The sequence below is a fragment of the Apium graveolens genome, chromosome 4, assembly GCF_009905375.1.
Source record: "Apium graveolens cultivar Ventura chromosome 4, ASM990537v1, whole genome shotgun sequence".
In the NCBI taxonomy this organism is placed as follows: domain Eukaryota; kingdom Viridiplantae; phylum Streptophyta; class Magnoliopsida; order Apiales; family Apiaceae; genus Apium; species Apium graveolens.
In genome coordinates, this window is record NC_133650.1 from 247,084,425 (window position 1) to 247,095,464 (window position 11,040).

At 32.9% G+C, this 11,040-nt stretch overlaps 1 protein-coding gene across 5 annotated transcripts; it reads left to right on the forward strand.

The window, feature by feature from the left end:
• The first annotated feature begins 1,310 nt into the window (after positions 1–1,310).
• Positions 1,311–11,040, forward strand: LOC141720785 (uncharacterized). Of its 5 annotated transcripts, none has more exons than XM_074523398.1 (15): positions 1,311–1,462; positions 2,063–2,189; positions 2,288–2,367; positions 3,150–3,244; positions 3,558–3,718; positions 4,086–4,237; positions 4,368–4,486; positions 5,456–5,619; positions 5,805–5,879; positions 7,590–7,661; positions 8,511–8,648; positions 8,926–9,081; positions 10,014–10,066; positions 10,221–10,399; positions 10,501–11,040. In XM_074523398.1, exons 2-15 carry the CDS (start codon positions 2,093–2,095, stop codon positions 10,559–10,561), a joined length of 1,602 nt encoding a protein of 533 aa, XP_074379499.1. In that variant the 5' UTR covers positions 1,311–1,462; positions 2,063–2,092; the 3' UTR covers positions 10,562–11,040. The 5 variants fall into 5 exon arrangements, with proteins under 5 accessions (XP_074379499.1, XP_074379501.1, XP_074379498.1 ...); XM_074523400.1 differs by having other exon boundaries at positions 1,338–1,478; positions 4,352–4,486; positions 5,544–5,619; XM_074523397.1 differs by having other exon boundaries at positions 1,338–1,478.

The following is an 11,040-nucleotide window of genomic DNA, read 5'->3' on the forward strand; positions in this document are numbered from 1 at the left end:
CCTTTTTTCGTTACTGTAACCAATTAATCAGTAAACATGGTTTATGATGGACAAATTAGTATTGCCTAATAATTTAGGATTTTTATCCTTTTGGAGTACGAGTACCCTTAATCCAAACAAAACATGATTGGAGACATTAGGCAATATCAACGCCTCCTCGCATTGTAATATGCTTACTGATCGTTTCCCCGAAATTCTAATGGCCTGTCAATACAGTTATCTATTTCACGGACTTGACAAAAACATGGTTTAACCAAGCAGTAAGCACAAAACTAAAATTTTATAGCATATTTTTAGTATATAGTTAGACCGTAAATGGGGTGTATATCAAAGTGGCTACCCCCTTGTCTTCAAAATTTTCAATTAGATATTGCATCTATAATTTTTTTTAAAAGATTGAGAATCTGATTTCTTGAACATATCTTTGTAATTACTTTTACAAATATTATCATCTTCATATGTAATGTCAAAATCCCGTGATTAAATAACTGTAAAATGTAATAAACTATGTGAACATACATGACTGTAACCTGGACTCATACTTGAAACTAATTTTGCATACGTGAATGTAATGACTTGCTGATTTTAATATGGACATGATTTTTTTTTTTTTTTATGTAACACTTACCCCTCAATTCGTATGATATCTCAAATTAACTTTGTTACAAACCCCGACCATAAATGGTAACTGCAATCACAGAAGCTTATATTAGACTAAACTATGCATTGAGATTGAGCATGCTTAGATAACCAACTACTGTCTTTGTTAATGGCTTGTTTGTTTAATGAAAATACAAATGGGAAACTAAATAATGGAAGTAGACCAAATTTACTTTGTTTTACATTTACCTATTGGATTTTGATATTTATAATATAAAAGTTAATTTTTTATTTATAAATAATAAATTACATTTAAATGATTTTTTTTTCAAAATTTAAGCTAAAAATTATATTTTCCAATATAAATGAGAATAACAGAAAGATGTAAAATAAAAAAATTAAGGAAAAATGTAAACAAAGAAAATTGATGAATTAGAAATTGTAATATTCGGAATTTAAATTGAAAAAGATTAGTTAGAGCATCCACTAAGAAAATTCCACAAAATATTATAAGAGTAATTATTTTCAAATATAATAAAAAAATAAAATATTTATCAATGCACAAAAGTCCATTAATTTCAATGAAACTGTATCTGTAGATAACAAAAAATACAACACGAAACATTTGAGTCCATTTCATAACTATTTTAATATAAATTTGATTTTCATTTTTAAATATGTTTTTAGAAATTAAAAGAAAATGTCAAAAACAAAAGAAGAGTAGTTTACTTGAGGCTTACATTACATCCGGCAAGTTGTGATTTCCTCGGGTCGGGTCGGGTCGGGTTGCAAAAGAAAAGACCATTTCCAAGCCTAGCCATTCTAGGGTTCTTGACTGAGATCATTTTCTTCTAATCACAAGGTGTAGTTGAGTAACGGTACATTATTCATTCCACTCTCTTAATCTTATTATGCATTTTTCGCGTGTATAATTATTCTGATGCATTTTTTTCAATTCAGTTACTTCAGTATCCTTATTTTGGAATTAAATAATGAAATAGCTAGCTAATTTTGTTATCATGGTTGATTGTTTTACTAGTTCCATTCTAGCTACTCATTTTTTTGTACTACTATTCAAGCTAATCGTTTGGCTATAGTTCTCCAACTAGTGAATCTCGGTAAAAAACGGTAAGAAAGCTAATGCTCAAAATGTCCGTAATACATCGTGCCTTTCAGTAACACAATGTGCATTTAGATTGAACATTACCTGTCTTTAAATTTGAGGCCAATGAATTGTTGAGATAGTTTGTTCCCAGCTTAAAATAGCACTAATTTTTCAAGTCTTGCATTTCGGCTTCTAATTACTAAGAGTGAGGGAGGGCTTTAACAATACACACAGATAATTAATTCGTCTATTTTTAGGTTTCTTCGTTGCATTCAGAAGAACCTTTGAATTCGCTGTACAGTCTTGAATCAAAATTAAGTTGGATAGGTTTGTTCTTTTGTTCTTTTCTTATAGCAGTTGTCGTAGCTCTGTCCGAGTTAAATAAAGATGTCTGAGAAGGAGAGTTCATCAGTTTCTTCTGCGGTAATCCCAGAAGATGAAGACCATACGGCTGATTTGCCTCGCACTTTCAAGTATCTAATGGGTACACACATCCTTTTAATTTATCCTTTATTTATAACATTTTTTATTATTTATTTTCTCTGCGTAAAACCCTCCGATTATTATATTGATCTGTTGTAGCTACACAGTTCCTGGCTAGGGGGATTCCATTCATATTCAATACATGGATTGTCAGGCACCTCACTGAACAAGATTATGCTGTATGAATGAATACCCTTGATTTGTGCTTTTCGTGTGACTTATATGTACTTTTTGATTTTCACTTTTCGTGTAATTTCAAGAAGCTTATGTGTAATATTCTTTCTAATTACTATTGTTTTTGTTACTGAGATTTAGGTTACGTTTGTCTGGACAGGTCTTATTTCTAGTCATATATATATGTGAATGAAACAGAGGTCCTTGACACTGACTTTCTGTACCAATTTAGTACTATATGATTAGCTTATATCAATATTTTTCGTATAGGACTCCTTATGGAGTAACTTGTTAGTTAGAATATTATACCTTAAAAGTAGTTATATCCATGCTGATTATTGCCATGTTTGTGAATAATGATGTTAATATATAGCTCCATATTAAAGAAGACACAAGATATACTATAATGTAAGTACTAAAGGAACATAACTGGTGAATGACAAATAGATTTATTTTTTTGTTGTACAGAACTGTCTCTTTGACTAATATCCAGCATGACCTATTACAAACCAACAGATTATTCAAGTATTTTTATGACGATTATTGTTGTCTTGAAGTAAAACGCAAACATAAACTTGATCATGTGTTTCATCTTTGACATTTGTTATATATATGATAAAGTATAAATGTGAGCCATATGAACTATATTTTAGTGTGAATATTAGGCATAGGACACACGTAGGTCAAAGTTTAGATGACATATTAATTATATAATCTTGATTTTTGTTTCATAGTTATTTTAGCTTTTTAAACATGTCTCTTATATCTTATCCTTTATACAATGCAGTTGTATGCTGTGCAATTTCACCTATTTGTAACTTGTGTCTTGTTCCTTAGTCGGGAGGGTTTTCGAAGAGCATGCATGAGGGCGGACTTTAGATGGTATTTTCTCATACTTTAATTAACTCCATTTCCAATCGCCATTCCCGCATTGTAGTACTGTCCTTTTAGGCCCGTTTCTTTACTACTTGTACCATTTATATCTTGAACTATGAATCAATAAGAAAACTTTGATTTTCCATGCTACTAACCCAAGTATAGGCTACAAAATTATAACGTATTAATACCCTTATATGACAGAGCATGTCTAGTGAAATAGATCCTCCATGTGAAGGACTGAGTAATCTGTTCTTATTTTTAACAACTGGCACATTATCATAATGATTTGCATAAAAAATCATATCTTGTTTTACAGTGATGATACATCTGGTGGAGAAAATGCAGCCAAACTTCTGAAACTAGCCTGGATGACTATTCCACTAGGAGTAGTCATTTCAGTTGCTGCATGTTTATTAATCTTCTGGTGGCAAGATTTAAGCTATTCAAATCCTTATGCACAAGCTATCTTAATTCATGGTATGAGGCACTTGCAATGTACTTGTAGGGCTTTCTGTTCGTTTTGTTCGTTAACTTCCATGAACACAACTATGTGTTGATATTTTCCTGATTTAATTTCTTATGAAAGTTGAAGTTTTATAACTTTTTGGGCAGATGTATATTGGGATTTATGAATGCAGAAACTAGTTTTTTGTTGTTATAAAGGGTCTATTGAAAATTTGTTATAGCGTGTAGATTGAAACCCTGTATAAATGAGATATTTTACTTCAATTTTATGTATGGAAGTCTAGGATTCTTTTGTCTAAACGAACACATTATCTTTACTAGATAATTACTTCTGGTATAAGAAGGTGACCAAATTAAACCAGATCTTTCCCTGTTATAGGCTTTGCTTGTGTGCTCGAACTGTTGGCAGAGCCGCTGTATATTCTATCTCAGAATTTGCTTCTCCTCAAGCTAAGGTTGATTGTTGAAGCTGCAGCAACTCTTTTGCGATGCGTGACAACCTACATGCTCATAGTCAATGACACAAATATGGTACAGCATTAGTGTTTGAGTTCTGTTTAAAAAGCTTTACAGTAAATCAGCTCATTGTCTAATATCAGTTGGGTATAACACAATTGAGCATTCTTACAACTCACAGTATCATAGTTTTGCTGGCATACAGGAAAAAGCTATTGTATTTGCATTAGCTCAAACTGCATATGGAGGTTGTATGTTTTTGGGTTATTGGGGGTACTTCCTTTTGGTACATGCATACAGAATTTCAGATCTTTTTCCTTTGAGGTGTGGTTTCTATTCTCATTCCTTCACTAGAGAAACTAGTTAATCTTTTACTGGTTATAAGCAGCACAGGAACTAGCTAAAAATTCAAATTAAGTATTTGTTATAAGACAGATATTTTAGAATTTTTGTTGGCTGTTAAGATTCTGGTGTTTTCTCACCTCAAGGGACTACAAAGAATAAATGCTCAATGATTCCATAGTCACGCCAATCACCACTTAACGTGCATTATTTATTCAGTATTGAAAATCACTGATAATATGCTGTACGAAACACTTAATGGAAATGATTTCCTTTGAGTTTATTTCTCTCGTTTTTATAGAGAACAATTTTTCTTTTAAATTCGTTAGTAATATGATAAACTCATCCCACTTCATGTAGTAGCTGCTAATAATGCTACAGCTGTTTTGAAAAGATGACAATTTTAAACTGTAGTTTCTTTTAATTTATAGCTATTTTCCCCAACTGGAAAGTCGACGGTGCTTGTTACTAACAAGGATGTGATAGTCATGATACACTGGGATTGAGCTATTATGGAAATTACATAATGTCAGTAACTTTGACGTGCTAGAAAGTATACTCTGGTACTATTAAGGATTCTTTGAACTGAAACTATATTCAGTTACCAGCAAACCTTCTTTATCTATGGGCATTGTCATCAGCATTTATCGTAGCATAAACAACATGCTTCCTGTAGTCCATCGATTAATTCATTTTTAATTATACTTGTATTTTTAGACATTGATTATGTTTTAGCACTGTATCATTGAATACCTTAGCTGTTTGGCTACATTAAGTTTATAAAGCAAAGTGACAAAAGAATATGAATGTGACATTATCAGAACTCTTTGTAGATATTTGAAGATTTTAGTGTAGTTTTCCCATCAGCACTGTCATGATAGTAACTGCCATTTCCTAATATTCTCCTGTTATCAAAATTGTTAGTAAATGATGATGTGGTGCATTTTACAGATTTGGAAATATGTTGAATTATGATAAGCAACTCTCAAGTATGTGTATGTTGTTTACCTTTCAATCTTTCCGAAAATTGATACTCCAGGAAGGAGAAAAGATGGTTCTTGTATGGTTTGATACTCCATATAACCAGGCTGTGTATGGACTTGTAGACAAATTAGGTATGTATTGGTTGGCATATTCTTTTCTTACCTCAATAAGTTGAAGCTTATATAAGTCTTCTACTTGGTCTGGACATTGTAATTTGAAAGATGCTTCACAATTGATTAGATGGCCACTCTATTTGAAATTCTCTATTCACATCTTTTATAAATTTAATTTTAGTGGACCGGGGTTCATGTTTCAGGAAGCTTAGTGGTGAGGTTGGTATTTCTCCCTTTTGAAGAAAGCTCATATACTACATTTGCAAGGTCCGCTGCAGGTTTATTTCTTTCTTTTCAGCTTTCTAGTTTTGTTTGATTAAACATCAGTGAAGTTATGCTTTGTTACCTACTCTTTTTATCTCATTCATTGACATCCTTTACATGTTCGTTGTTACTGGATGATGAAGAATGTAAAACCATGGGTAAATTACCATTGATTCGTAGGGTTGCCTTACCTGAAAGATATTCAAATGTACCCAACTCACACAATTTTTGTCCAAGTGTCATAGTTTCATCAGTTTCTTACCTTGGTTTATCTCTGTTCCTATTAACCAATGATTGCAGTACCAACGAACACAATGTTTGCTTTGCATCAGCAGCCTTGTCAAAGGTGTAAACCCTCCAAAATGTAGAGATGATGTTAAGGTGCAACTTGCAGAATGCAATTAAACGTGATTAAACAAGTTTGTGCTAAAAGGACTAGTGAAAATAAACTTAATATGTATACATGATAGAACAAATTTGTTGCTGCTTTAAATACTTGACAGTATTATAGTACAATACATAGTCCTGATCATGATAGTAATATGTCACTAGAAATTAATAAACCGGAGTTGAACTAAGGTTTGAAAACGTATAGGTCGATCTTGGGAAATTTCCAGTTCTTCATCATTTTCGTCCAATTATTCTGAATAAGTTGTATGGGTTGCGTATTTCATCTTAAAGGTCAGATCATCTTTAAGCATTAATTTTTTTATTCGCTCTTTATTTTGAATTGGAAACTCACAAAAAATATGAGCTTCGATACGTAGATCTTGCGGCCACAAGTAAGCATGCCTTTGACAACACTGGTTAGTAGACAACGCGCTATGTAGTGTAACTGGTGTTATTTCAGTTGTAGGTGATAATCCCAAGCTTTCGGAACTGTTAAGTTGTTTGTGGAGGATATGAGTAGTCCAATTAGGTCATCCTCCAATTTCCCTAAGGTTTTTATAGAGTCGGGATCAGAGCTGTCAAGTTTGAACCCTGCCAACCCGTAATATTGATAGTATGCTTGAATATTGCTTCAAAAATATGCTCGTTTTGGTCCACTCCTCAACCCTGAAAACTTGGGGTCCCGACTGTTGTGAATATGTGAGACTTATGACCCAAATTTATTTTCTAGTTTAAAAACATGGCTGAAATTGATGTTTGATTAATTTGATAATTTTGGAAATCTTCTTGTGAAGATAATACTTCAGAGAAGTATAGCATTAGTACAAATTTGAACAGAATAATTTGTTAGCATTTGATATGCGAAGTTGCATGATGATGAAATAATTTCTACTAACTTATCCACCAATCTGTAGTTTCCAATATATTTGGTAAGACGTCAGATGATACAATTTTCTCTGATCACTCCCATTGTATTTTCTGATTACTTTCTGATTACAAAGAAATGGTCATATGGTAGTAAGATCTCTTCACTTTCTTTGACCATAATCAAGTGTTTAAGTTGTGAATAACATGAAAAACATCTATATCAATGGACAGTTTCGTTTCATTCACTTATCAATAATCAATGTTATGTCAGAGGCCTGATGAAGATTTAAGATCAGAGACCACTTAAGGTGTTTCAGATTGCACATCCAACAACTGAACATTCCTACCAAAGGATTATTGCAATAATAGTTTCGTAATTTGATGCAATTTTTTAATCTACGTGATATGAAATATATGGTACTGTCTCATCCTCTGAAAGGGCTAACTTCTTTATTTTCCCTTTTCAGGTGAACATGCACAGAAGAGAACAAAATTAGGAAAATGTCTTATTGATGCTCTGAAGCTCGTTTTATTGATAGGTAAGCATTTCTACGCATATTTCATATGGTTATTATCCTTGTTATACTATTTTTTTTAATACAAATTATGTATGCTCTTTAGAACATCTATTGCCACCATTTAAGTTATAATTGTTCTCTAAATCTGACTGGTGACCTGCACTTGTTCACAATAATTAACAAGTACTTTCACCTAGATTTGAACAGCTACATATATACAATGGATTATAAGGTTTTATTATGGTTTTATACTAATGAGGTATGAGTGGATAAGATATGGTGTGGTCAGCAAGGATCATCGACTTCTTGTCAATCCTGTGAAGTAATGTCTAGGCATATACATTTATATGAGTGAAGACTTCTCAGTCTGCATGTTTCAGTTCTTAACTTGATCTGTAGTATGGCTTAGTAATCGAGAGAAATTCGTGAAACTTAATAGATAAGGTGAAGCTTCAATTACTCCTATCATATCAAAACTTCATGATTCATGTGCCGAAAATAAAGTTTACTAAAGGAGTAACGTATCTGTTCAATCAATGACATTGCATGAGAATCTGTTGAAGTTGTCTAAGTTCGTTTGGCTTACTATCGTCCAAGCATCGGAAGGTATGGTTTACTACCAAGTCGAGGTGCGCTGGTTCATTGTGTATTTGAAACACAAGCTCTTCATTTAGACTCATGTGATGTGGAGCAGTACTTTTAGATCAGTCGTCAGTGATTCTAGAAACCGACACCTTTTTCTGTATTTAGATTTATAAAATCCTTTTATAAGTTTCAAGATTATAGCAAATAATATCTGTATGAAGGCTAATATTCTACTGTTTGCACTTTCTTCTACAAGTTTACATGACACCATGACATGTTGTACAGGTCTGATAGTTATGGCATTTGGACCGAGCTTTTCTTACTGTCTCATCAGATTGTTATATGGTCAGAAATGGAGTGATGGAGAAGCATCTAAAGCTCTCCAGCTTTATTGTTTGTACATCGTTCTACTGGCTATGAATGGTAAGGTCACATACATTTGTGCTTAATATTTTGTGTAATTCAGTTATTCCTGTATAAGCCAAAAAATTAAAGTATCTTAAATGTGTAATCGATCATTCTGAAATAAATATGTGATAAAATAAAAATAGTAAGTAGTTGTTACTATCTGTGATAGGAAATGATCGTCTATAGAATGCAGTGGATAAAATAAGTTAGGCAGGAAGACATTAACATTTTTCCAAGGCCTGCTTTTATATTCTGTTTAAATCAATCTACTATTGCTGTGATGTTGCATCAGGAACATCGGAAGCATTCTTGCATGCAGTAGCAACAGAGAACCAACTCAAACGCTCAAATGATTCATTACTAATATTCTCGTTGGTCTACCTTGTGCTAAATGTATTACTAATCCGATCAGCTGGGGCAATTGGCCTAATTCTTGCAAATTCCTTGAGTATCCTTTTACCTTTCTGCCTAGCGTTTGCTCAAGTGTTTCTCATTATGTTACCATGTTATTCTCTATGTTTGTGTACCCAGTTTTTCTTCTGTGTGATATTGTTGTTGGTGTGTGGGTACTGTGTACAATATACTACAGTATTATTATGTGCACTATTCTATATTTCCTTTGTCTCCTGTCCATTGATAGTTCATGTTATGTAGATCTTTGGAGAGTACAAAAGGTATACATGATATTATTCGACAGATCGAATTTGGTCTTGGTTACCAATTAGATACTCAATAGTAACCATAGCTTCATCTTAATCTCTATGCAAATCAGGAAAAAAGGTAATGCTGCTTCTGACGATTTTTCTATTTCTTGGTTTTTCAATCGCTTGATCTCTCCTAGTGTAACTGCACATCAAATGGACCATGCGAATTATAATGTGTTATGTTTATATTGTCTATATGACTTCACTTGCGTGCCCAGCGTTCTGTCCAATAATATTGTATTGGCCTTGTAGCAGTTTCATCGAAATGGTATAGGGAATTGGGGGTATTCATTTTTCAAGGCTACTAGCACCGACTTGGGATGTTATTGTAGAACTAAAGAGCCTGGACGACTAGTGTTCTTATTCCTATACATCACTATGCATGAAAAGGTTTTTCTAGAATAAAAGTCATTTAACTTAAAAGAGCAATAATCTTGGAGAGTAATTCCCAAATTCGAAGTACGTATCATCAGTATGTAGCTTTAGTAGTTTCTTATAATGGGTGTACATGCTCATCTTGCGCATTATCTTCTGAGATTTTTGTATTCATGTGCACTAACATTCTCTTTAATAATGTAAACACCTTAGAAGGCTTATGTATCTTCCTACCGTTTGTTGAATATCATACTTAAGATAGCTAGGATTCGAGATTTTGGATTTCTTGACTATAATTAAGATATGTTATTTAGGATCATCTATTCAGCCGTGTTCATCAGAAAGTATTTTCAGGTTAGCTTCTAGCTGTTGGATATTATTTATTTATTCATGCAAATTTTTTTTAAAAAAATGATATGGTTAGGCCTTAATCTTAAATAAAATATCTTTACAATGAGGTTGGTTTCTCGAAATAATTGTTTTGATCGATTGACCTGGATGAATGCAGGATACTTCCTCATTTTCCTTTAGGAAGTGTTTACCTTCGGGTTGGATAATTTTGCCTGTTTTTTGCTTGGCAACTTTGATTTCTGAGCGAATTTTTCTGGACCGTGACAAATTTTGGCCTACATTTTCAATTCACTTCACTGTTGGGTTTACATGCTTCTCTATTGCAGCTTCTGTCATGTAAGTCCTATGCTTTGTTGTCTCTTCATTTTTTCTTTTAGTATTTTATTGTAATGTGGTTTAAAATTGACTAATGATTGCACTTTTCGTGTTCACATTAGCTACCGTGGTGAGAGGCGCTTCATCAACAACGTTGTACTCTTCCGTAAGCACGCTGATTAGAAGAGGAAGTGATGAACATTTCCCACGTACTGCTTCAATTTTGTTGATGGTGGGGACATTTATATACTATAAACATTTTTTAACTAAAGAGGATCCTGATACATATTGAGTGTAGAATGATGATTGGTGCAAAGCTAGGCGGGAGAGTGTTGAGCAAACCATGTTGTTATTGTCTTTTATCTAATTTATACATGTGAGATTAGGAATCGACAATTAAGATGAGGATATAAGTGTCTTTTATGCACTTTTAGATACTAGTGTATTTTGCAATTTTTCTTACACCGGTAACAAATTGTGTCACTGTCATGTCTAGAAATATTGTCTGGGCATATATTTAAGAGATTGAAACTGGCAAATGTATTTGAACTGAAATGCGTCTGGCAACAGATTAAGCTTGCATGTAACCACACTGTGTAACAATTAAATTCTATGTTTCGGATTATAGGCAAATAAAATAAAAGGGAATGTATTTTCTGTTA

What these genes read in the sequence shown, in the direction of transcription:
- LOC141720785 (XM_074523398.1), top strand. Translation starts at nt 2,093, where the DNA reads ATGTCTGAGAAGGAGAGTTCATCAGTTTCTTCTGCGGTAATCCCAGAA. An exon ending in GAAGCTCGTTTTATTGATAG is followed by an intron (nt 7,662 to 8,510) that starts GTAAGCATTTCT and finishes CATGTTGTACAG; the next exon opens with GTCTGATAGTTATGGCATTT. An exon ending in CGTTCTACTGGCTATGAATG is followed by an intron (nt 8,649 to 8,925) that starts GTAAGGTCACAT and finishes ATGTTGCATCAG; the next exon opens with GAACATCGGAAGCATTCTTG.